This window comes from Dysidea avara, chromosome 3 (genome assembly GCF_963678975.1).
Source record: "Dysidea avara chromosome 3, odDysAvar1.4, whole genome shotgun sequence".
Classification (NCBI taxonomy): Eukaryota; Metazoa; Porifera; class Demospongiae; order Dictyoceratida; family Dysideidae; genus Dysidea; species Dysidea avara.
Genome location: NC_089274.1, coordinates 20,176,773 through 20,203,579, shown reverse-complemented (window position 1 = coordinate 20,203,579; position 26,807 = coordinate 20,176,773). Strand labels below are relative to the sequence as shown.

The 26,807-nt window shown below is 39.2% G+C and overlaps 2 protein-coding genes across 2 annotated transcripts in view; both read left to right on the top strand.

Annotated features, from left to right (window-relative positions):
- The window catches only part of LOC136250010 (dyslexia-associated protein KIAA0319-like protein), a 28,041-nt gene extending 18,466 nt beyond the window's left edge, over window positions 1-9,575 (top strand). The window contains exons 18-20 of the mRNA XM_066042166.1: window positions 8,758-8,974; window positions 9,030-9,097; window positions 9,327-9,575. Of these exons, the coding sequence (XP_065898238.1) occupies window positions 8,758-8,974; window positions 9,030-9,097; window positions 9,327-9,475 (434 nt within the window). The 3' untranslated portion in view covers window positions 9,476-9,575. The remainder of the gene's footprint in view (window positions 1-8,757; window positions 8,975-9,029; window positions 9,098-9,326) is intronic.
- A 2,997-nt stretch (window positions 9,576-12,572) lies between these two features.
- LOC136250005 (uncharacterized) lies at window positions 12,573-23,520 on the top strand. Its single transcript, XM_066042160.1, has 16 exons — window positions 12,573-12,701; window positions 13,763-13,924; window positions 13,985-14,130; window positions 14,181-14,279; window positions 14,332-14,496; window positions 14,546-14,647; window positions 15,956-16,072; window positions 16,119-16,229; window positions 16,277-16,375; window positions 16,430-16,531; window positions 16,579-16,677; window positions 16,723-16,765; window positions 19,163-20,617; window positions 21,281-21,854; window positions 22,840-23,089; window positions 23,136-23,520. Exons 1-16 carry the CDS (start codon window positions 12,677-12,679, stop codon window positions 23,436-23,438), a joined length of 3,852 nt encoding a protein of 1,283 aa, XP_065898232.1. The 5' UTR covers window positions 12,573-12,676; the 3' UTR covers window positions 23,439-23,520.
- Window positions 23,521-26,807: the final 3,287 nt, after the last annotated feature.

The following is a 26,807-nucleotide window of genomic DNA, read 5'->3' as shown; positions in this document are numbered from 1 at the left end:
CACGTAGTATCTCCCTCTTGGTTACAAGTGAGGTTGAAGTAAGCGAAACAAAATGCCTTGGTGTGAATGATATCGAGTCTGTCAAGGTGTCCCATTGTAAACCTAGCACGTTAACAGTTGTGTTGAGATCATTAGTGTTATCTTATGTAATGATAGAACGAAGACGGCAACTGTTTGTTGACCATGAACGTAGATTGAATCTCGCTTCACCCATAATGTGTCTGGCTTGCTCGTAGTAATCTATAACTTCGTCCTCTGAATTACAACCGGAAAGGAGGTTATCAACGTACAAGTTTGCTTTCATGTCACTAGCCACTGGAGAGGAAAACTTACTGAGATGTAAGTCTAGGGTGGCATTAAGCATAAAGGGTGAGCTTGTGGTTCCAAAGGGAACAACCTTGAAACAGTATGTTGCTAGTTCACCAGTTGGCTTGGTAATGTCTGAAAGCCACAGGAAACGAGTATAATCAATATCGGCCTTGTCTAACTTCACATGAAGAAATGCCTTTTCAATATCTGTGGCAAATGCAAATGTTGGTACTCAGAACTTAAGCAGAATGGAGCACAAGTCATTCAAGTAGACAGTCATTAAGGCTTGCTGACCCTTTCCCCTGTCGGCAACTACCATCAAAAACTATCCGTATAGGTGTAGTAACAGAGTCCTTTTTGACAGGACGATGAGAGAGGTAGTGAAGTTGCTCAGGTTGATGATCAGACGATAGTCTCTCTATGAAGCCCCTTTTCTCCTGATCTGAAATGATGTCATTGTATAGGTGTAGGAGAGCTGGTGATTGTGTCAGTCTTGAAACTAGATTTCGTGTACGTCTTTCACACACTGCAAAGTTCGATGGAAGATAGGGATGGTCTGGTTTCCAGGGAAATCTGGCGGTGTACGTGCCATCCTTAGCTTGGTTGATGTTGGTTGATTGATATTGGTGGAGAAAATCTTCATCTGTACTCGGCAAAGCAGGTTTGACTGTACCTGTTTCTTCCAAAGACCAAAATTGCTGAGGATCAGGATCTTCAACAGATAGGTTCATCACGGCAATATGAAAGGCATTGGTTGTGGCACAATGTGGTATCACTTGGTGTATCGGTCCAGACAAGAGGTAACCTAGCTTAGATTGTTGAGCTGTTGGACCATCTCCTCTCACTATCTTGTCTTCAACAAATGTCCAATAGAAGTCTGCCCCAATTAACACAGATATCTGAAAATTCTCTTCATTAGTAATGGGGTGAGCAAATTTCAGTCCCTGTAGATGTGGAAAGGTACTGACAGAAGCACGCACAGAATTTTGAAGTGGTGCGGCAATAAATGAGACAATGAGAACGGCGATTGGTATTCGTTCCCCTGAGTTAGTTTCTACATACACACAGGTTACTGACAAATGTTGTGCTGATGTGTATTCTGCACCAAAGGGTGCAACTGCTATATGTTCACTGGTAGTAGGCTTCAATTTGAGCTTAATGGCCACCTCTTCTGTAATGAAAGAACGTTGGGAACCATCGTCAAACAAGATATTACCCTGTATCCGTAAGCCTTCAGCACTAATGGGAGCAACAGCTGTCTTTAGCAGACTGATGGTATTGGTGGTAAGTGGGGACTTATTAGAATCATATGGTACTGGAGCCATGGTCATACTGGTTTGTGTCTGAGTATTGGCCTGTGTTAATGAAGTTGCACCTTTCACCTCGCTGTCTCTCTTATCAGGTTGTTTGGGGTCTTCAGTGATGGGCTTACATAGGCTAGTGTGGTGCTTATGTCTACAATTCTTACATCTAAATTTAGAGTTACAGAGTGACACCTTGTGGTTACCCAAACAATTGTAACCTAAATTTCCCTTCTTAACTATGTCAAGCCGCCTCTGAACATCACTAACTACCTCACACATACTTGGGGAGTGGTCACCCTTATAATATACACACAGTGGTTTCTTCTTACCATTAGAAGAGGGGTTAAAGCGTGATCCTCTAATACCAGCATAAAACAGTGCGGTAGGATATGATCCTTTGGTAGTACTTGACTGTGCATCACTGGTGTAAAATCCTGTCTCCATCACTCTAATCTCCTTAAGTATTGCTGCTTGAAGGTTGTCAATGGACCAGTCCAGATTACTGTGTTCTCTAGCCAAGTTCTTATGGGTTGGTACTGACAATTTGGCTAAAACAATTGGCACCAGAAGAGTTCCATAGGATTCATTTGACACCCCAAGTGATGATAGTCCTCTAATGTGCGTCTCAACCGAATCATAGAATAATCTGAGACTGGACAGCTCATTGGTTGGGCCAGGAAGTTCTAGCAAAGCCTGCATGTGTGCATTCTGGATCTTGCTAGATTGACCAAAGCGTTCTTTATGTAACGAAACTGAGTGGGTGTAATTGGCCTCTGTAAGAGGAACACCAGCAATGGTCCTGGCAGCGTCTCCTTGGAGCTGGGCCCGGAGATAACTAAACTTCTGGATTGCACCCAATGTGGGACTAGTATCCACTGCGGCACTGAAAGAGTCCCAAAACGTCTGCCAAGAAAGTGGGTCACTGGAGAATACTGGAAGTGTCAGTTTGGGGAGCCTGCTGGCTGCTTGAGGTTACAGGTTTGCTGCACTGGTGCTTGTCGGGACACCCGGTGGTGGTTGACTAGGCGGTATAACTGATGTGACCACCGGTGATGTTCCATGCATTGTAACTGTTGTGGATGCAGTGTTAGTTGCAGCACTAGAACTGGATGTCACAGCATGTGGAAGTGACACAACAGCGGTAGACTCAACGGCAACCGGGGTCGTAGATGGTAGTGTTGAAACTGGTGGCATCACAACTGGAGGAGCCCTGGTATGCAGACTGATGAATGTTTCAACTTGGTTAATTTTCTCTAAAAGGAGATATTGAGTTTCTTCAATTTCTAGGATCATATCTTCTAAGTCAACTGGTTCTGTGTGTTCAAGGATTTGGGAGTCTAACTGGTGGATGGTACCTTTCTTCTTTTCCAGAATCTCTTGTGAGGTCTTCAGGGATGACATTTGGAGTTCATCGATATCCTTTATGGCCATCAGTTCTTCCACCTTCTTGAGTGTTCTAGTAACGTGGCTTTTGTAGGCCTTTCTAGAATTCTTGAGGCCTGTGATCTCTGCCATCGTGTGAACAAGTGATTTCAATTAGCGCACACTGCAAGAAAATGTGCAAAAAAAACAACAACGGCTCTAGTACTACGGAACGCTTGCCTTATGGGGTACCGTTTCGAATAAATCGAATGCCACGGTACCACGACTTCTGAGTTTAGGAGGAGCGATCAATCCAGATGATCGGTGGCGTTGAGCGTTCAAAGAGGGTAGCTTCTCACGAAGCACTTCTGCAGCTAGTCACACCACCAACTAATATCGTATTCGTAGCAGGGTTCAATGAATCCGTGAGTACTAACACGCCATATGTGCCTACACGTTCACCATCTTAATACGTTACGTCGTACATACATACATACATACACGCATGCGCATAACAATGCCTAAATACATGCTATCAAAGGGAGGCCTAAATTACAATACTAACTTATATACTGTCTAGTTCTCTACAAGGGTAGCATTGGTTCCAGCATGAAATAACTGTACATGTATACTATGAATGATCAGAGATGTTAGCCAATGTTTGGGTGGTAGCAGAAGCGGAAACTTTGCTGTCTCACTTAGGGGAATGTTATGGATTCTTCCGCCACAGCGGAGCAGGTGGTCTTTGTCAACAAATAAACGTAATTGGCAAACAAGTGGTAGTCTCTTGGCGGGATTGGTGGTAAGGTTCACAAGTTCTCTGGAGTAAACCTCTTCTTGGCACTGCTTCACCCAAATGATTGAAGCGTGGTGTTGCTCAGATGGTGTCAATGATCCAGTTTCTCGTTCCTGCTGTGGCTTCTTACAATTGGAGATGAATCTATACATGTATGCAGTAACTGCCAGAAGTCTGGACAGTGTGCTATAATTGGAGATGTCAATAATACAGTTAATATGTAAAGTACCTGCATACTGTGGAGTAGTTGAAGGACTAAAACTGGTTGCGGTAATGGTCAGTGCCTGTAATTCGATAGTTGGTGAGAAGCTCCAAGTGGGTCAACTGTTCTCGAATGGGAACCATTGAGGTCCATGCTTCCACAACGTTGACAACTTCAGTTGAGATGAAGTGATGCCCCTAGTGAGCAAGTCCATTGGGTTGTCCTGTGTTGGACAGTATCACCATTGATCTGGTTTTGAGTGGTTGAGGATTTCGACAACACAATGAGTGACAAATGTATTGACATGTTTCTCTCCTTTGATCCAATGAAGAGTGATCTGGCTGTCTGACCAAAAGTGAGTAGACTGACTGAGAGGGTGTAGAGCTTGAACAATGAAGTCACATAGCCTTGCCACTGTCAGTGCACCCATCAGTTCCAGTTTAGGTAACGTCAGTGGTTTGAGGGGTACGACTCTGGACTTTGCCATAACGAATGATGTGCTGTTGCCACTGCAAAGGAAGGCTACAGCTCCATAAGCAGTGAGACTGGCATCAGCAAAGATGTGTAGCCTGTCAGGTTGTTCTGAAACCCTAACTGTTGGGAAGTATCGTCTTGGAATCTGTAAACTTCTAGCCTCCTAGATATTCCCTGCAATTGTAAGCCATTTTTGCTGGTCCTCATCAGATAGTGGTTCGTCCCAGTCTATGTTTCTCTGCCATAATGACTGCATGAAGATCTTTGCTCTAACAGTTGCTGGGGATAGTAGACACAGGGGGTCGAACACCTTGGATGATTCCTTCAAGACATCTCTCTTGGTGATAAGTGAATTGATACTGGGGATGGAACACTTGGATGTGAGTGCTAATGTATCTGTCTGGGTGTTCCACTGTAGTCCTAAAACATTGACTGGATTGTTGGTGTCCGCAATCTTGTCTCTATTTGCTTGGTCCATAAGTCGGGAGCTGTTAGATGCCCAACTTCTAAGGTTGAGGTGAGCATCATTCATTATGGATCGAGCTTTGTTGTAAAAACTGATAGCCTCTGATTCTGTTGGGCATCCAGGTACAATATTGTCTACATACAAGTCATCAAGCATGTTCTCTGCATTTGGTGATTTGTACTGAGTTGAATGACAATGTAGGACAGCGTTTAACATGAACAGTGAACACACAGCACCAAACAAGACAACTCTAAATCTATATGTAACAAACTCACTGTCTGGATCTTGTGGATCACTTAGCCAAAGGAATTTAGTCCAGTCCCTATCATCTTCATGAAGTTGTATGTGTAGAAAAGCTTTCTCGATATCTGTGCAAATTCCTACAGGGTGGAGCCTGAATCTTAAAATGATACAGCAGAGATCATTAAGCTTGGGTTGGCCGGTAAGTAAACAATCATTAAGACTAGGTTGGTTCCTTGTTTGGTGACAACTGCAGTCGTACACTGTACGTACTGGAGTAGTGGATGAGTCCTTGCGTACAGCATGGTGTGGTATGTAATGGCATCTTGTGGTACTGGTTGGATCTGTCATTCTCTCAATGAAACCACGATGTTCCTGATCTGTTAAGATGTCACTGTACTTGGTCAACAATGGAGGGTTCAGTGCCAGTTTGCAAGCCAGTGATCTAGTGCGGTGAGCAGAAGTTGAGAAATTCGTGGGTAAGGGAGGATGGCTGTCCTTCCACGGAAAACGGGCGCAGTAAGAACCATCATTCAAGCGTTCGACACTATTGGTGATATAAGAGTCCAGAAAATTGTTTGGTGACTCATCCTTGGGTGAAATTCCTACTGACTCCACATTCCAGAACTGTTCTAAATCAGGGGTTGCAGTGGGTTGAGTTGCCACATGGAATGCATTGGTGACTAACTGTCCTGAAGCGGCTGTGTCTAGTGGACCTGAAAGTAGGTAACCAAGTTTGGATCCTACAGCCGTTGGACCATTGCCTCTGATCACATGATCCTCTACTATCTTCCAGTACTGATCTGCTCCAATTAACAGGGTAATGTAGAATTGTTCTGCTGAAGAAATTGGATGTACCAGACGTAATCCATTGAGATAAGGAAGGTTAGCAATTGACTTCTGAGTCACTGTGTGTATCGGTGCTGCAATGGTTGGCACAATCAAGACAGTTAATGGTATCAAATGTCCAGAGATACTGTGCAGATTGATTGTGGCGACATCGAACTTGCCCGTGCGACTGGTACCGGTGCCAAAGGTAGAGAGAGATAGTTCCACTGTGTCATGTGGCTGCACTTGTAAGCAGTCTGCCAGTCCTTTGGCTAGGAAGGAACGTTGCATTCCCTCATCAAAGAGAATGTTGGATTCCACACAAACACCTCCAGTTGAAATAGTGGCTACTGCAGTCTTCAGTAAACAGGTCTAGTTACTAGCCAGGTGAAGTGAAGTTGTTACTGGTTGAGAGACCACTGTACTAAAGGACCCTTCCTTGGTGACTGGGGTTGTCTTGGCGACTGGAGTTGTCTCAGTGTTTTCCTCTTTCTTAGCAGTGGTCACTTCAGTGCAAAGACTAGTGTGGTGCTTACGATGGCACTTGCGGCAGCGATGTTTTGATGAGCAAGTGCTGACCTTGTGTTTCCCTAAACAGTTAAAGCATAGGTTATTCTGCTTGACAATGTCTAGTCTTCTATGATGATCAGTTGTAGTACACTGGTTGGCTATATGAGGTCCCTTGCAGAACACACAAGCTGGTGGTCCCTTGTCCTGAGGTTTGGTGCTTCGAGGTGGCACAGAATTCACCATAAACGCAGCTGTAAATGGGGAACTGTGAGGGTTGGCGTTACCAGTTTCTAAGATTTCGATCTCCCTGAGAATGGCTACCATGGGTTGAGAAAATTTCCACTCTGTACTTGTGGAGTTTCTTGCCAAGTTCTGCTGGATATCCTTGGGTAGTTTGCCCAGAATAATCGGCACCAACAAGTCACCATAGCTTTGTTCAGATTTCCCAAGGGACGATAGGCCATGGGAGTGGCTCTCAATTGTGTCATGAAATGTGCGCAAACTACTTAATGTGTTCGTTGGGTTTGGCACCTGTAGCAAGGCTTGCATGTGAGCAGAAACCAACTTGTGAGTTTGCCCATAACGGTTTTGAAGTAGGGTGACTGCGTGAAGATAGTTCTGATCACAGAGAGGTATTCCGTCAATCGTTCGTGCTGCGTCTCCTTGAAGTTGAGCCTTCAGATAATTAAACTTCTGGACCCCACTGAAATTGAGGTTCAAGTGAATGGCAGCCTGAAATGAATCCCAGAAAGTAAGCCAGGCTAGGGGGTTTCCAGAGAATGTCGGTAAGGTCAACTTGGGTAGCCTACTTGCAGCAAATTGTCGAGAGTGGTCACGGTGATCTACTGCAGTGATTGTGGTCCTGACACCCATCAAATCTGGATTTACTCTAGATGTTACTACCGGTACTGTTGCAAAGGTTGATGAGGTACTGCTCCCAAAGTTAAGAGTTGACAAGGGTGGTAACAGTAGTGAGCTATAAGCAGAGGTTGACAATGGTTCGTGTTGAGTCATGTTTGCTGGTATCAGTGGAGGCGGTCCTGAATTATGTACATGGCTCACAAGTGGGTGGGAAACTGATGTCACTGAAATTGGATGTGGGATTGATTCAAGTGATGTAACCGCGGGTGGTGTACTAGAAATGGCTGACTCAAGTGTTAATGATGTGGTTGCAATGGTGTAGCTTCCAAATAAGTATGCCACTCAGGCAGAGATCCTAACACTCATTCTAATGTGCCTCCATCATACCCTCAACCTCGAAATAATACCTTTTTAACATATGCATCATAAATAATATATAAAAAGATGAAGACCCCAACTATAGAAATAACAGATCCCACAGAACTTATAAAATTCCACCCAGCGAAACTATCAGGAAAATCTGAATATCTTCGAGGCAAACCAGTTAGGCCTAAGAAATGTTAAGGAAAAAAAGTTAAATTAATCCCGACAAACATGACCCAAAAATGTACTCTCCCTCATAACTCATTAAAGCTGAATCCTGTTATTTTCCCAAATCAAAAGTACATTCCAACAAAAATAGCAAATACCGCACCCATAGACAAAACATAATGAAAATGAGCTACAACATAATAAGTATCATGTAACACCACATCTAAAGAACTATTTGATAATACAATACCTGTTAACCCTCCAATAGTAAATAAAAATACAAACTCAATCGCCCACAACATAGGAGTATCTAAATCACTAGCTGCTACAGTACTAGCACTAACTGCAGGTGTGTCATTGATAATGGTGTTAATTGACTGAGGTGTGTTATTTGTGTTACTCACATTCTCATGGATGGCTTCTTGGGTTACTTTGTTGCTTGATGACACTGCAGGGACAACGTGAGTTGGTCTTGATTGCATCTCCACTCGTTGATTCAGTTCATTGATTTTCTCCATAATCAGATCTTGTAGTTCCTCTGCATCTAAGATGGCTATTTCCAGTTCATCTGGGTTCTGTATAAGACCAATGATTTGTTGATCAAGGGCAGTGATTTGCTCTTTCTTTTTCTCTAGCGGAGTGATGGCAGTTCTCAAATAAGTCAGAGCTAGTTCGTTGAGGTCATTGGCCAGTGTGTCATCGAAGCTTTACAGAGCTCTAGCTATTGAAATATTCTAATTGAATAGTCATTTTGTGTGGAACTATGGACAAAAGAGGGTCAGAGGCTATTGTGTTATATTTACACTTACTGTCAAATGTACATGTACACTGAATGTATCACTTCACATTCACCACCTGTTCAATCTTTTCTCAGTGTGTCAGACTAACTGCTCTGGTCACGGACACTGTGACTACCATAGCAAGACTTGTATGTGTGATGTCGGCTGGATGGCTAATCCTTTCCGTCGTGTAGACGGCAAGAAAGGACTAAACTGTGACTGGAGTGTGTTATACTTTGTGTTAATACTGCTAGCACCAGTGGTGTTGGTAGCCATTTTGATATGGTGTATCTGCTGCTGTTGTTACAAGAGGTGAGTCTACACGTGCTTGTAGGAAGAGTTTATCTGTTTGTTTATTCTCATCAAGGAAAAAACGTGTGGTGAGCAATCGTAGGGTGCGTTATGCTCTACTGCCAGGAGACAATGATAATAAAAGTTAGTTCATGTACTGTGTCATTGTCTTATATCATTTTGTGATGATTAGATTCATGTAAATATCGCTGAATGTGTTAAACTATTTAGCATCGTAAAAATGGCCAAGTTTTCTTTTAAACACATTCAGTCGCCTGTAGTAATCATAGATCGTATAAAGTCTAGTATTACCATTGATATTTAGCCTACAGTGTACATCACAGTATAATATGATCTACATCATTCCCCATAGAGTACAACATGAACAGTATCATGGTGACTGAGTCAGAGACAGAGGAAGAAATATTGTTTGATACAAAGTCAAAGAAGAAAACTAAAAATAGCAATCTTACCAAATATGGTCCTAATGCTCAACTGATCAACCCTGCAAAGCTACAATGACTTATCACTTACCGTATAAATGTATTTTGTATTGATTGTAAATATATGTTCTCAACTACTAAACTATTATGGTATAGATGATGATATAGTTTACTTGGAATGTCATTCATGCTCAAAACATGATTATCTCTATGTTTTCTAATAGGTAAACACAGTGAAAAAAGAGCGATCATTGAAAATAAAACCGAGAAAATCCTTAAATATGTCGATCCACAAAAATTATGTCCCTCAAAAATTTGTATGATGTATACGGTAGTCTCATAGCCTGAATGTGTGCCATAATAACACCTGTACAGTATGTCAGTGTAGTAACCATAATATTATGGCTTGTCAGCTGTGTCCTGAACAATAATATAGGAATTGACATGTATCAAAATATCATAGCTACCATAAACAGTAACTATCTTATTGCTGTTTACATGCCAAATAGTGGTTACTTTACATTCTCAGAAGCTTTGTTCCATTATAATGTAGTATTGTGATATCCATTGTACAGTTATAGTTTATGTCTTCCTGTTTCTATATACTTTGAATAGTCGACATTTCCTTTTGATATGTATGGCTTTTATTTCTTCACAGCTACATGGTTACTCTAAACCACTTTCACCTGACATTTGCTCTATAATTACACAATATATACTAAGTATACATTGTATCAGCTTCTCAAAACATTTAAGCATGACAAACTCTTGCCCACTCAATAATATGAAAGTTGATCACATGAAATGTACTACCACCATCAAGTGACTGGTGAATTCATCTCAGTAGTGTCTATGTTAACTCTGTTGCTATGGCATACTACAGCACAGTAGTTTTAGTGTTTAATGGAATACAACTGAGCCAGAAGAAACTCACTTTATGCGTGTATGCGTATAACAGCATTACACGATATTCTACTGCATGACATGTGTGCAATGTACATACATAATAAATACTGCATGCATGGCTATAATTTATCACATTGTCTTCATGTAAAATTAGGTATATGTTGTTGATTGAAGTGCCACATATACTTACAGTTACACTGATTGACAGATTTACACTGCCATTGAAAGGATTTTAGAAATATTTGGTTAACTGATCGTTTGTGGCTAATGAGGGGTTAGTGTAACTATTGGTGTCCTATCAATAGTGTCATTAAGGAATGTATGACGTGTGTGAGTTTTGGATCACCCAAACTTGAGTAGTAACAAGCTGATTGCATCATGCATGCAACACTGGTTTATAGTGATAATATACAATGACAATAGTCCTCATTATAGCTACCCACTTATATAGAATTGTATGAACATTGAGAGCATTCATTGTCCTGCTGCAAAAAAGTCTTTGCATGTACTCAGAGTCAACTAGACAACATACACATTCATCACAAGACATGACTAAAATTATTGGCACTGAGTGTAAGAACAACTGCCGACATACTGAGAATTTCACACACCAGTGCTAGTCAACATGTATAGCTGTCTGTCTGAGCAAGTGTAGCCACTCCATGTAAAGCAGAAATCAAATCAATTGTACAATTTTAATGTCTTGTAGCTACCACTGTCTTTATTTTATACTTGACCTAAGGCACAGTCCTGACATTAGAGGTTAGCTACCAGTACAGAAGCAAATAGTTATACCATGGCCACGAGGGATATGCCATATATATGCTGAGGGCGTGAGCATATAATTATATCGGGCAAATCCTGAGTGGCCATGGTATAAATAATATATAACACTGCAGTATGCTCACCTAATAGGTGAAGGAAGACAAATCTGCATTCACCACATTACTTTTATACAGAGGTTTGCAAACATCGATTGTGGGTTTAAATTATGGGCACAAAAAGAAATGAATGTGGGTTTCAATGGTTGTAGTGATACCATTTTAAACCAAATAACCACTTTGTGGATGAATAAAGTAAGCTAAGGTACTAAAATAAACACTTAGACATATAGCTATATAGGTTGGAAATGTTTGAGGCATGTCTTCATGCATTTGATACGTACTGTGTAGAAAAACAATCCCCACATTGCAAAAATGATTATTAGTGATACCTAGTAACTGAACTATGCAATGCTGACTCACTCAATTCTTTTTGTTTCACAACAATGCCCTTAACTAAACCAACATGTTAGAGTCAAACCCACAATGCAAAACTTTAAGCAGCTCTATTCAAACCCACAATGCAAATTTTAAGCAGCTCTATATAAACAATCAAAGGGAACTGATGTTTCGTAACTGCCTCAGCATCAAAGGTAGTTGTGGTCAGGGTAATATATGAAATATAACCGTGTAGTTTCCTTTGATCTGAGGTGTTAAAGTGGTATATCTAAGTATATTTTACATGCATGATTACACCAGCAACCATAAAGTAAGACTATGTTTACGACCTACCGATATCATGTATTTAATAACTGAAAATCTTCCAACACAGAAGTTTTAACACCTTAATTTAGCTAGCTATGTGAAATCTTCTTCTGCATGGTCATACCAGATATAGCTAAGCTTAGACACAAGTTAGGATCTAGCTACAAACAGTAGCTATAGCTACCCAGACTGTGGAATAGTATACCATACAGTAATTGATCTATCGCATTCCCTTCCATCAATCGGGAGGAATTATTTGAGATCATTTCAGCAATAACAATATATTTTTTAACCACTCATCAAGCTACTTATTAGCTACTGTCTCTATAGCTATCCTCTAAACCTTTGCTCCTACCAACTATTTTACTATTAATCGTTGATTTGTAAATTTTTGTCCATTACATAATACTTTTTAACTCGTATCCTTTCCACCCCATTAAATTTTTATATATTTTATGCTAGCGGTGCTAGACACCTTATTTAGCTATACTTTGTTGTTGCTTGATCTTGCATAGCTAATATAAAAGGAGAATAATAATTTTCAAGGTTGAGCCATATCTATGATTAGTCTGGCAGCGCCCGCCCCTAGCCCACCCCTTCGCAAAAGAGGCCTACGGGCGCCGCCAGACTAGGTTGAAGCATGATTTTTTTTTGCGAATGAACTGCAGTTCATGATCAACCCTTTTTTGCGAAGGGGCGGGCGGCGCCAAACTATTTGCGACCATAAATGGTTATGGGTGTGGCAATCTACAGCACAGGGTGACGTCAATTTCTTTCGGAAACCGGCATTCAGGTTTTGTCAGAGATAATAGAGGGGCGCGGAGTTTGTTTATTATCTGTGAGGAGTGATGGCTGACAGGAACCGTGATCCTGGTGAGCGATTACATAATCATACAGTACGGATATAAAGAGAGGAGAGTGTCCCACTGCAGTAGCATGAAGTTAGGGTCCAATACTTTTAATGTGTTAGTTGGTCGGGTCTCTACTCAGCATTAATGATCCTTGTGTAGTCATGGCTTTAATAATAAGCAATCAGCACTCTAACAACACTCACTTTATGTGTTGAAATGATATCCTAGTGTTACTTCATGCTACGTGTTTGTACAGGCTATACTGAAGTAGGGTACTCTCTTATATATATTATGAGCTCTTGGTAGTATATCAGTACTGTCATAGATAATCATACAATCATTACGATAGTACTGTATAGTAGGGACCACAAAGGTTTGGGCGTGACGCATGAAAAACATCACCCAAAACCCAGCCTCACTTTTCCTTGTAAACAAGCCTTCAGATCAACCTGAAACACTTTTCAAAAAGTTGATATAGACTTTTTTTTTAGAAATTATTAAATGGAATTTTCTCACGGTACTGACTGACTGATTCCTTCAGACAAGTGTAACTTAATAACAGCCAAAAAGCTACAGGTTTGATTTTTTCACTATTCAACGTCACTTCAGCTGCCTTTTTGGCGTACCACAGTACCTACAATGGATTCTTCATGGGCTTACCAGTGTCCTCCTTTGTGTCCCATTCATCTTTGCTGACAGCCAAAAGTGTCAATTTGGCAGTAGCATGTGATGGCTTCCTTTCGCAACGGAAATCGTCGTATTTTTCATAGTGGCTACCAGTAGTAATTTACTAATTTTATAACATGATATTATTTCATTATGTTACCACAAAAAGTAATAATATTATGTAACTTGTTACATAAGTAACACGTTACCCCCAACACTGGTGGCTACTTTGATTGCAGAGGTGATTTTCGAACAGTTCTTGATTCGTACTGCTGTGTAACAAGTTGAACATAGCTGACAACAAAGCGTAATGGATACTCCACTTTTCAGACAATAATTGATAGTTGGGCGTGTGGCACCATTTCTTTGTTGAACGTTGTAGTGTTACAGTTACATTTTGTTATTTACTTTGTAAAGGTGTCAAATCTATTGAGACACAGTCGCGTATTAGAAAAAGAGATGTTAGCTCGATGATGGACAAGGACAATGGATACAGCCAAGATTGTGTGGCGGTGGCCAATAAGAAACTGAAGACAAACAGTTCACCACATGTATCCCATGGATCACAGACAACACAGAGTATGTGACCTAGAACACCTAAAGGTAGTGTATGTGTACTTATGTCTATGTTACCCATAGATAAAGACACACTTTACTCACGACTATCAAAGCCAGATCAAGAGAAGCTGCACAAAATATTGTTTAGTGCCATACACAGTAATTGTCTTGACTTGCTAAAGGAGATACTTCAGACAGGTGTGAATATTGATAATATTAAGAATAAGGTAGGCTAGTCCTTATTTGATGTTGTAGTGATCATGTACTGCTATTGCAGGATGGAGCCACTCCCCTTTGTTTAGCACTTGACCAAGACTGTACAATAGAGGTAATTAAAGTAGTAATGACACCAAAGCAAATTGGGATCAAATGCAAGGTATAATAAAAGATGTTATAATAGCTGGGATGTCATCCGATTTACTTTACAGCCAATAGGGCTATCTCCACTCCATAAAGCCGTCATCAAGGGCAAATATGAACTAGTGCAGCATATGATCAAGAGAGTTCAGTCACCACTATCAAGCCCTAATCAAGAACAACAACGTTCTCAACAGAGTAATTCAAATCATGGCATCATCAACAGGAAGAATAAGGTTTGCATCGATTGAGAGGTGGGGCTGCTAATTAGCTGTCTGCACACAGCATGGTTGGACTCCATTGCACTATGCTGCTAATAATGGATATATTGATATCCTTCGTGTGTTAGTGATGGAGAAAAACTGTGATGTGACCAGTGTGAATAGGGTAAGTGTGTATGTATAATACATAATGTGTGCTGGAAATACCATGTTTATAAGTGGAGAATCCACAGAAGTAGCAATTTGATAGATCAATATTTCTAAAAATGTGAGATGCCATCAGCTATATTTTTAAATGCCTAGCTGCAGTTGTCTCAACTAGATACTTGTGTAATATAATGTGATCATAAAGAGATTGAATGAGTCAAATAAATGGCTTGATGCATTAATTATTAAAGTGTACAAATGCATAGCTAAATACCTGACATTATGACCTCTTGCTGACAATGATCTGGCTGGGCTGCATTCAGTTTCATGATTGTAATATACAGGCTTTTAGCAGGTCCCTATAATAGTATAACAAAAAATAATGGTTTGTTTTATCTTTGGAATTTGCTGCTGTCTTTTTGTACCCATGATTCTCCCGTGTGGTTACATAAGAGATGTAGCACCCAGTGTTGGGCAAGTTACTTTGTAAAAGTAACTAGTTACATATTACATATTACTTGCAACTGAACTATTTAGTTACAGTTACATATTACCCATAAAATAAAGTAACTGTAATAATATTACATATTATATTACTTTGTGTCCACAGCCTTAAGCTGTCACATGTGAAACTACCACCTTATCACGTGACATGATTGCGCTGTTGGACAATATGCAAATTTTGGTTATAAGTAAGAAGCTGGTGAATAAGCTTCATTCAGTAGGCCTCGTTACTTCGCTGTGGCTAGGCATTACTCAGAGGATAACTAACGAGATTAGTAACTTCGTTACTTGTAGTAATAATATTATGTAATATTAGACTCGTTACAGTAACTATATTACTTAGGTAACGCGTTACATTTGTAAGTAAAGTAGCTTGCGTTATATTACCTGTTTTTATAGCGTATTTCGTTATATTACTTTGTTACCACAAAAGTAATAATATTACGTAACGCGTTACATAAGTAGCGCGTTACTCCCAACACTGGTAGCACCTATACTGTACATCTTCAATCTCAATTATTTGATAATGAAAGTGACTGTTCTATTAGAGTATTTTGTTCTATTAGAGTAATGCAGCTCTATAATTGGGTTTCATTTATCCAAACAGAATTCACCTATCTGGTGGGAATAAAGATGCTCAGGTAATTGAGGATCCACTGTAGTCACATCTTCCTGGCTGACATTAGCCTTAAGGATTGCATATACTGGTTCACCTCATACATCTGGTTAGCTTTGTGGTCTAGTAGTAGTCATCCAAGGCCATCATACAATCCTAAAAGTGTATCTTAAAAAACCACCATATTCCCTAATTGCATTACTATAGCAAGGACACACAGCATTCCACTTAGCAGCTTGTAAGGGTCACTTGGCATGTCTCAAGGAGTTATTTGCTGCAGCTGAAGCTAGTGAATCACTACCTTCCCCACCTGCAATGGACAAGGTAGACCATACTCTGTACATGTTGCTATAATGAGCTTCTCCCACAGAGAGGATGGAACATTGCATGTCATGCTAGTGCTCAAGACAACACTGAAGTGATGGAGTGGCTGATTGATAACATGTCATCGTGTGGAGCTGATGTCAACCTACCCAATAAAGTGGGTGTGGCTGTAGTAATGTACTGCATTTGTAGTACAAACTGTAGAAAGGAGCTACACCTCTTTTGATTGCCTGTGAATATCAAAATATAGAAATGTTTAAGTTATTGTATGACAAGTGTAGTGAGGTGACAGCACTCACAAAGGTATACTACATGGTCACTATAAAATGCACTGGGTGTAGTATTGGATTATTACAGGATAAGAAGTGTGTGCTACATGTAGCCGCATTACATGATGCTGATCAAATTTCTGAATTTGTATTGGCTAAGGGAGATTTTCCCATTGACCTTGAGGATAAGGTAATTTTTATAGCTACAAATTCTAAATTACTGCACATATCCCTCAGTATGGAGAAACTGCACTCCATATAGCATACAAGAGAGGAAGCTACAAGGTGCAAGAATTGTTAATATCTGAAGGTGCTGATAAAACAATAAAGAACAAAGTTGGTGTAATACATGTTAGTAATGAGTATTAGTTGGTCCAATAGGAAGGACAGTGTCCCAAAGATGTGCAGTTTAAGAATCATGAGAGTGAGTTACTGCATATCAATCCTTAGTCACCTTACCAATTACCGTAATTATATAACCAACTGAACCAAGTACTAAAGATGCATTAATTTCACTCAGAATCACCTACTACCAACTTTAGCATTGTTTTGACAAACTGTAGTTTACACTATCAGTGCTCACTATGGGACTCTTCTCTAGCAAGGGTGAAATGCTAACAATGTTTACTACACAAGCTTTGCACCCTTTCAAAGTTCCAGTATCATTTCAAACTGTCCATATACAACTCTTTTCAGTTGTTGTTAGTTCTGACTACCCACCATCTTTCAATATCTTCCATGGTGGGGGAGGGGGGGGCTCTTGACCCCCTCCAAATTTTTTTAGTATGCATACTCTAATAGAGCAGTCACAGTATTCAGAGCAGTGTGTAGCGCAGGATTTTTATGTACTTTATCAGTGATAAATGTGTAGTTGGTGAGGTGGGCAGTTATTGTAAGCATGCAGGCTAGGACTTTTTTTTTGGTCTCACCTTACCAAACCAGACAATGTAGTGCCATTTCATTTTGACCCCCCCCTTTCCAAAAGTCTAGATCAGCCCTTGGTGGGAGCACATAGACCTCAAGCCACAGGTGAACTGCTGTTAGGTAAGTGCATAATATACTCACCTGAGGTTTGAAGCAAGTGACACACTAATGTGTGTCATGCCTATTTGCAGGCCAATAGCCCACAGCGGGTGTCAGTACGATTGATCACCCAAGCCAGTGTAGGCTAATAGCCTGCGCTGCACTAGGTGACCAACCACTCCAACCAGTAAGAGTCTACCCACTGGATTCATTTTACAGGCATACCTTCAACTTAGATGATGGATGGTAACACACACACACACACACACACACACACACACACACACACACACACACACACACACACACACACACACACACACACACACACACACACACACACACACACACACACACACACACATGCATAATTCACCATAGTTTGGCATAGTACTCATAGACTTCCTCTAGTGATTGAGTTTGCTCACAATGCACAATTGATTGTGGGACTTGGTAAACATATTTCGATATATCCCTAGAACTTGTCTGTTCACATTGACCATTGTAGGTGTGTGTGTGTAAGTGTAAGTGTCTAGATTTTAGCTAGAATTTTCATTTATAAAATAGAAATTAAGTAAGGTGATCAGCCATGATAGCAGTGGCTCAGTGGTTAAGAATTTGGGTGTTCAGTATGGAGGTCCCTGGTTAGAACGCTGGTAAGTTTTTTTTGACATTTTTCATGCACTTTTTCACCCTGTGGTGACTGTTCTATTAGAGTATTTCGACCCCGCGATTTACAGTTGTTTGGTTTTTGCCTTGTAACTCTATAGCTGTCAATGCAATTTATTTTAAACCACAAAAAGGTTTGAGCTATGATGATTAACCTATACTCATACCGATTTATAAGTAATTCCCTTAAGAGGTTAACCTGTAGGTGTGGTAACAAGTTAGCCTTTTTTAAACAGAAATAATCATCTTAGCTCTATGACTATTGATCAGATTTGCACTAAACTTGGTTCATGATTATGCCGCAATACATTCTTAAAGTGTACCAAAGCTCAAGACAATTGAGCTACACATTTGCATTTTATAATGGTTTTTGTAAAGTGTGTGAAAAGAATAATCTAATCTCCCAAGCCCCCTAAACAAAGAAAAAAAATGAAAAAATTAAACCGGATTTTGAAAGCTTATCTTTTACGATTGCAGTAGGCAATCATGCTCAAATTTGGTATGTGGGGTGCTAACGGTGGAGAGAATTTACAGTGTAAAAATGATTTCAATTCAAGAAGGGAGCACAGATCTACATATGTGTGAAAATTGCATTTTTTTCTTCCTGTAAATATACTCACAGTGTGGTGTGCCAGCTTTCTTGGCCACATGACACACTACCGTGTGTCTTGATTTATTAACCTTCAAAGCATCTGAACTACAATACATTTTCTTTGAGAAAACGCTTAGCCTAACTGAACTAAGAAATTTGAGCTAAACTCAAATCTACAATGTAAACTTTAAGCTCAATTGTAATTAGAATCAATAAGAAGTAATACTTTGTACTGTCTCAGCATCAAAGTGATCAGAATGATATGATATCAGTATCACCCTGTGGCTATTTTATAGTTGTAACATGGACACAGGTGGTCTGCCTGATATGTCTACCAGAGTGCACTAGTGCACATGTTACATCTATTGTGTAACATGTAACACTTTAAAGTTACTTTACATGTACAGTACCAACCAAATACTTTAAGATTCAATTTGTACGTGAGTTTTTGCTGAGCTGGTCATAAGTATAAATGCCCAGTAATGTCATTTACCATCATACTAAGTTGATGACCTTGAGTTATTGTCATTGATGTAGTTCCTGCTGAGATCAAGAGGCAAGGAAAAGAAGCCATTAAGAAATATTTGACAGAACTGAGGAAGGGAAAGATTAAAATGCCTCGTTGTAAACTTATGATCCTTGGGGAGGCTGGTGTGGGCAAGACCAGTTTACTCAGTGTATTGACGGGAGAAGACTTCAACCCAGAGCACAATGAGACAGAAGGAATTGATACTGATCTTGTCAATACATTTACCATCCGCACTGACACTTGGGAGAAGAGGGCCATGAAGTACTACCTCCTTCATGAAGAGTACAAGGAAATAGCAGCTGGGGTATTAGCAAAGTTCTGGGCAGATAACAAATCTACAACTGTCAAATCTAGCAAACAGAAAGCTGTTATTGTGCCTGATAATAGTATTGCCCTAAAACAGCAGTTTGATATGCTGAAGAAGAAGTATACACAACAGCAATCACAATCTGTGCCACCAAAACCTAAAGCAGCATCAAGACCAAGAGTTTCTGAAATGCAATCCTCGATGAGTTCACCGTTTCACAATGTACAACCTAATCTTACCATCATGAATCAACCACCTCCTCACCAGCCCTTTTCTTTGCCTCAACCTGTACCTTCCCGTGCTCCACCACTTCCTGTGATGAGGGAAAAAGATGTACGTCCTGCACCTACACCTTTACAAAGCAATCCTCCATCAGTTAAAGAAATGAGACCAGTAACCTCTCCACTTGCAAACCCATCACAAAATGTGCCCAGTGATCCAAATTCTACCCAAAAAGATATCTTCAAACTTGCAACCAAGCGGAGGAAACAAAATATAACAGAAATCCCCAATTTGCCTCTTAAGTTTTCATCCTTTGATTTTGCTGGTCAAAAGCACTACAAACCAATGCATCATTGCTTTATCTCTTCCAGAGCTGTTTATGTGGTTGCCTTCAATGTTCGTCATCTTCTTAAAAAGGAGCACAAATGTATTGAGGAGCTGAAGTTTTGGGTCAATAGCATACATGTTTACACTGATGCTAAAATGGTGTTGGTAGGGACCCACCGAGGACCATACAATGTCCCTGGCCCAAAGCATCTTAATGCTCTTACACCAGAAGAGGATAAATACATTAAAGCAATAATGAAGAAACATTTTGATAGAAAGGATTATGTGCAGCAATTGCAGTTTTTTGAAAACAGCATCATAGCTACAGTTGAGAACTCGATCAGAGGAGATGACAGTGAGAGTGGTAATGGGGCTGATATCATCAGAGAAAAACTGTCCGATCTTGGTGATGATCATTCTGGTAACAAGGATGATCTTCCTATCTCTTATCTTCAGTTGGAGCTTCACATCTTTATGGAACGTCAGGATGGATTGCACAGTCTGGTTTCTCGTGAAGATGTAGCAGACTGGGCCAGCCAGTATGGGATTGATGATTCTTCTGTGCCATTGAAATTCTTCCATGATATTGGAACAATCATTGATCCTAGTAAGTTAGAAAAATCACACAATTTCAAAAGTATATTCTATATTTAAAACAGAGGCAGGCCAAAATATTTCATTACAGAACCAACATGTTTAGCTGGCTAACTTGATGCCTATTCCACTCTCATACAATTTGGCTTCATTGTGAATCTGTTCATTGAGGCTGCACCACCAGCAACAAAAACTGAATGCATGATAAAGCAAAAGCAGCTAGCACTACAGCTGCTTCATCAATGTTATCACAAAACAGGTATAACACTCCTTCAGTTAGAGTCTGATTAACACACAGTCCTTGGACCATGGACACCATGTTTATAAAATCAGATATCAGCCTCATGCATCACAGGTAGCTGTATTGTGTCTTATATCCTCCCCTCATGGGAGGATCAAAGTGCCACACTGTAACTTATCCCAAATCATTCAAGTATGATCTAGTTTCAAGGGTTGGCCAACCAAAATAGTCCAGTAAACTAGTAACACTGCATGGTGTTGTTCTAATACTTATTATACACAAACATTCGATATTGTAAATATCTTGAGGAGCCCATATATGTATACACACAGGCACATGCACAGTGTTTGGAAAACAATATTGGGAAGCCAGGCACACACCCATAGCCTAGTTTAAAAATATATGAATACAATATTGGATGTAATGTTGTTACAGGTAAGTTGCCCATACTGTTTGTTACTAAGGAACAAATGGCTAGAGTACAAGATGTGATACTGATCAGTCCTCAATGGCTAGCTGATGTGATGAAGGAGTTGATGCAGCTAAAGAGAAATAGTGGCTATGATCCTGAAGCTCTACATCAGCTAGATTACAAAGGAATAATTGACAGATACAGGATTCTTTGTCCACTGTTGAAGAAATACCATGGTGGAAAGCCTGAATTGCTTGAACAAATCTGCATCCTACTTCAATCCTACGGGCTGATCATTCCTGTGAACCAACAGTCCTCCTTGTATTATGTCCCCTGCAAGTTGCCAACTTCACCCACCCAAGATAACACATTGGTGACACAAACCAATAACTGCAGCAAATTTCGTGTCAGTTTTGAGCACTGTTTTCTTCCCCCATTTGTCCTGCATCATTTGATGTTCTTGATGTATTCTTCTGCTAAGAGTGATGGACAAAAGGACAACTGTTGTTTCTTGAAGACACAATGCTTCATAGAGTGGGTGAACGACTGTCAGTGGTGGCTCAATCAGAGTAATGATACCATTCATGTCACTGTCAGGTTAGAAATGAGTGCATCCATATAACACCTTAATTTAGACACTCCTGATTGCATATTTCCAGGCCAAATATTAACAGCTAACAATGTGCTTATACCTGTAATCTCTAATTGATAGTAACTACTGGCCTGGATACATAACACAAGACTAATCTGACTGACATACATTACTGTGTGCTTTGCCAAGCTTCTCCAAATTTTCCAAACATATCTTAAGTCACCTAATGTGAAGTGCTGTATATACTGTACATGCAAGTGCACATCTTCATCTTCACAGCTGCAATGCTATAGCAGAAACATTGTAATAGTTTGTATGTTATATGGTAACTTTCATGGGACCAATTCATCCATTAGTAGGGATGTTCTGATTGTGCCTCATTTCAGAAGTAGTCAAATGATTGGTTCCCATGCTGAGGTGAGAGCCATCCCTGATGGGACGGCACATTATCGACTGATCCCATCTGCACTGCATACTTGCAGTGTGAGTGAGAGTGTATTTATTTTAATTCCAGAAATTTGTTTGTAGTACCTCTAAACTATTATTAGCGTATGACTAGAATAAAAATCATATTACCGTTAGAAAATAAAATTAGTCACCTAGACATTTATAGCTATATCTTTCATTTTTCACTCTGTTTTTGTTCTTGCTTACTCCATGAGTATATTATCACATTTTTATTAAAAACATGTGTTGGAACACCTATATGTAGCATCATCATTTCTGGAAATAATTTTGGGAATAATAGGTGCTCTGCCTAGGAATAATACGTTGGTGGAGAAAAAAGAATAGTTTGGAAGAGAAAAAAAGGAATTGCTTAAAAGACAATTTGGTATATTTAGAGGCATGATACATAGGCACAACCTATGAAGCTTTAATTGATATAATTCAGAAGCTTCTGTCTTCAGTCTACAAAGCCACATCTGCCAATCTTAAGAGGTCAAATGTGTGCCCCATGTATAAGTTGTCCAGACTCTCTCTCTCTTACAGGACCAGGAAAAGCATTCGTACCATCCTTCCAGCTATGCAGTACTTACATGAACAGCTGAAAACTGTGCTAAAAGGGCTCAACAATATTGACTATCACCTGGGACCTGTTGCTGTTTGCTCAGAATGTAAAGAAGAGCGACTATTAACCTACATCACTTATGGTAATGATGAATGGTCAGATTACCTCCAATGTGAGGGCTGTGGATATCATGATGATATTGACCAAAATAATGAAAGGATTGTATCAAAGGTGAGCATTTCAGTGCAAACAGTACAACTTTATCCTCCTAATTTAGGCCTATACAATTAACTTTAAGGAATTGAAGAAAGGCATATATAGACTAAATCAAGAGATCAAGGAATACCTAATAAAAAAATTCAAGAGAACTATTCAGAAAGAATTCAGCACTGATGACAATTCCTCATGGAATGATCATGATATTCTTGAGTTGTGGTACGAAAATAAAATTGAGAAGAAGCAAGATCCCTGGCCTGAAGTAATGTCAGCTTTGGATACTTGTACACTCGACAGTACTGAAGAAGTTGTGAAATTTATCAAACAGGAACACTTACACTTATATATGTCAACATTGAACTAGCTAATGGATTATTAATTTAATATATTAATACAGCTGGTATGTACCAGTTAAAAAATTAAAAATATGGAAAATAGAGATTGCTCGGAAAAAAACAAAGAGTTAAACAAGTCAGCATGTTAAAGATGTCAAATGCTTTAAAGCCTGACACTTGAAATTGTTCCACAAAGATCTCTATACGGACTCAATGTATATGGTACATACCATTGATAGTGATACATATTTAGAAAAGTATGCTGAAATTGCTGCTGCACAACCCTTGCTAAGAATAATACATGTGTAGCTGCTTTTTCCATGTCTAAAAGTCATGGTAGCTATACAGAAACATTCTCAGTAGCTATTTATCTGCTCCTGATTTATGATAACTATAGTATTTCCCCTCAGTCTCTAGCTACCATATATCCGTTGGGTCCAAATAGAGATCTGTGTGTGACAATTTCAAGTGTTAGGCCTTAAAGCATTTGACATGCTGCTGACTTGTTTGACCATTATTTGTCTTTTTCCAATTTTTAAAAATTATTTTTTACACTAGTCTGTGTAGATTTTATCAATCCATATATGGATACCATAATAATGATACAAAACAAAAGGTGCTGGTGGTGCTTGATATTTCACAGTACTAAACATAATACAGTTAGATCCAGCCAATCAATAAGTTACATACACAGTATACAGTACAAACCAAACACCGTTGCACTTTATTGTTTCCTTGCAGTTGAGTGTACTTTGTACGCACCATGCTAAATTTCACAGTATAAGTATAAATATTTGTCATTACACTAATAAAAGCACCTACACACAGAATGTGTGTCATATATAAAACACGTACATTGATGGGTTTTAGAGACTCATCATGTTACTTTCTTATGGCATTCAGTCAGCAGTCTCTAATAATTGGTCAACATTGCATGGAGAGGACTTTACTATTCATGCACTAGTAACTATACAACCTAGCTATAATGGAGTGAAAACATGCACACAAGGCAAAGCCTCCAGCAGCTGTGAAAAACAACTATTGCCACCCAGTGAACCAGCACTGGGATGCCTGTGCACCAGGCACTCAAGTCTTGTGCAGGCAAATCCTACAGTGGTCAGTTATGATCACTGAAGACAATCTATTGGATAACTAATGAAACAGATAAAGACATCAATATATTTTTTATTTATTTTAACAGGGAGATAGCATCAGCTAAAGCTGTTTTTCAGCTGTGTCCTGGGCAACCATGTAAACACACCTAAATAAAAATAGTGACAAAACACAAACAAAAGAGTAAATAATGACAAAACACTCCTCTGTTCCAGAACATGGCTACTCCCTGTGCTATGCCTACTGCTATAATCACAATTGTGAAATTAGTAAAGGTGTATAGTTGATGGTCTAATATGAATATTGAAATTCCTTCATAATGTCATTTATTTATCTATTTACTTGCAAAATGGAATGCTGTTTTAACCACACTATACATCCAGTATGGACTTGCTTAAATAAAATATTTTGATAGGAATTGTGGTAGGGGTTAACACAGGTTCACTTTTCAGTGATATAGCTATTACTTTGAATTCATCAACAAATTTATGTAATAAAATATGGTGGAGGAGGCTGAGCGGGTATGAAGGTTAAGCATAACCTAGTAAGCTATCATATGTTACTATTTATAAATGTATCATGACAACATCATTTGGGTTAGTGCTTGTGGTATATGATTACACTCCTAATTAATATGAGGATGTAGTTATGTGTATCTTCAGGATGTTCACCCACATTAGTTACAGTGTTGTGCTTTAGTACTTGGTCAACAAAACTGACTCAAAGTATTAGACAATAGTAAATATTCAGCAAAGTATTACATCCTTTGCTGCATGTGCATGTGATGTTTATAATATCTTGTTTCCTGTATAGCTTATACCATACATGGTTACTGTTATGGGATACAATGATGGTGTTGATGAAGTAGAACATATCTTCTAGTGTGGTGTTGTTTAGTCTCAATATAGTATACTGATCAACTAGCTAGCCTAGTTCATGTCATGGTCTTACCAACTACTGCGCCCAACCACTAGTACAACTAAAACATAGTCATTGGCGTGAGTATATAATGCCGGTTTATAAATGTCAACAGCTTCGTCAGAAATGGCAAATACTACATACAGGAGTGACAAAAGCCGTTCAGAAAAATCATAATAGTTGATGTAGTCTAAATCAACAAATTACAAATTATTCCTGCCAAATCAGTCAAATCTGTAAAAGCCTTTTTTTTTAAAAGGTCCAGACTTAAAAAGTTGTACAATTAAAAGTGGTGGTCAAGTTTAATAATGACACCCCTGCCCTATGATTATAAAAACTGATGAATACCAACATTATTTCTATCAAAAACAAATAATACCTTCTTTGTTTAATGTGTACAGGGGACACTGCCATGCATATGGTAGTTTTCATGAATAGTGTATGTCCCATCACAGTATGGAGCATTACATCAAAATGCACATGTCTATAGGTGGTAATTTTTTTTTTGCATAGAGAACATCCTGCTGATTTAATCAATCTTGTATGATCACATGTGAGCATACTACCACTATACCACTGTAATATGTCTCTAGTTTGTGATGTATGATAAACACATTGTATAATGCTCCTATAATAAACACATGTTCATTTCTTTGGTATTCTCTCCCACACTGGTGGTCATGTTTGAGGGTAAGGACATTGTAACACAAAAGAATGCATAACCATTTGACAAGGGTGGGCAAGATATTGTAGGGCTTGAGGACACAGTTGCAGAGAATGTGTTAGCACAAGGGACTTGCTGTCAATTAATATCAACTCTACAGATGTACTAGCTCTTTTACAGAATGACCTCAACTTATTTCTACATAAATGATCCAGTTTGTGAGTATTCTGCGTAATTCCACATAATTATTGAATTGACAACAGAATTAGCATTTTTTCATGAAATTAATGGAACTGAGTACAGGAGAGTGATTTTATTTAGCCACCCGAATGTGTGTCATCATAACATATAGAAACTGTTAGTTCAATATTCACAGCTTAACATGTCCTCAAATGGACAATGGTGGTACTATAATTAAACCCTGTCATAAGAAGTTAAGGGAACCGACTTACATGTGACTATGTCATTATGTGTCATGATGACTCCTAAACATTTGACATGCATATATGACAAGTGCTTATCATGTATGATAAACATTATCTCTCCTGGTATGAATATGTGCATAAACAACCCACAATAGAAAAGTATCTGACTTGAGTAAACCCTATAATAAACACTACAGTCTCTTGTTATTAAGAAATAAATAAAGTTATCACATGTATATATAAGGAAGCAAAATATGTTAACCAAATAGTGTCACGCA

What these genes read in the sequence shown, in the direction of transcription:
- LOC136250005 (XM_066042160.1), top strand. Translation starts at nt 12,677, where the DNA reads ATGGCTGACAGGAACCGTGATCCTG. An exon ending in AAATTGGGATCAAATGCAAG is followed by an intron (nt 14,280 to 14,331) that starts GTATAATAAAAG and finishes TTTACTTTACAG; the next exon opens with CCAATAGGGCTATCTCCACT. An exon ending in ATAAAACAATAAAGAACAAA is followed by an intron (nt 16,678 to 16,722) that starts GTTGGTGTAATA and finishes TTGGTCCAATAG; the next exon opens with GAAGGACAGTGTCCCAAAGA.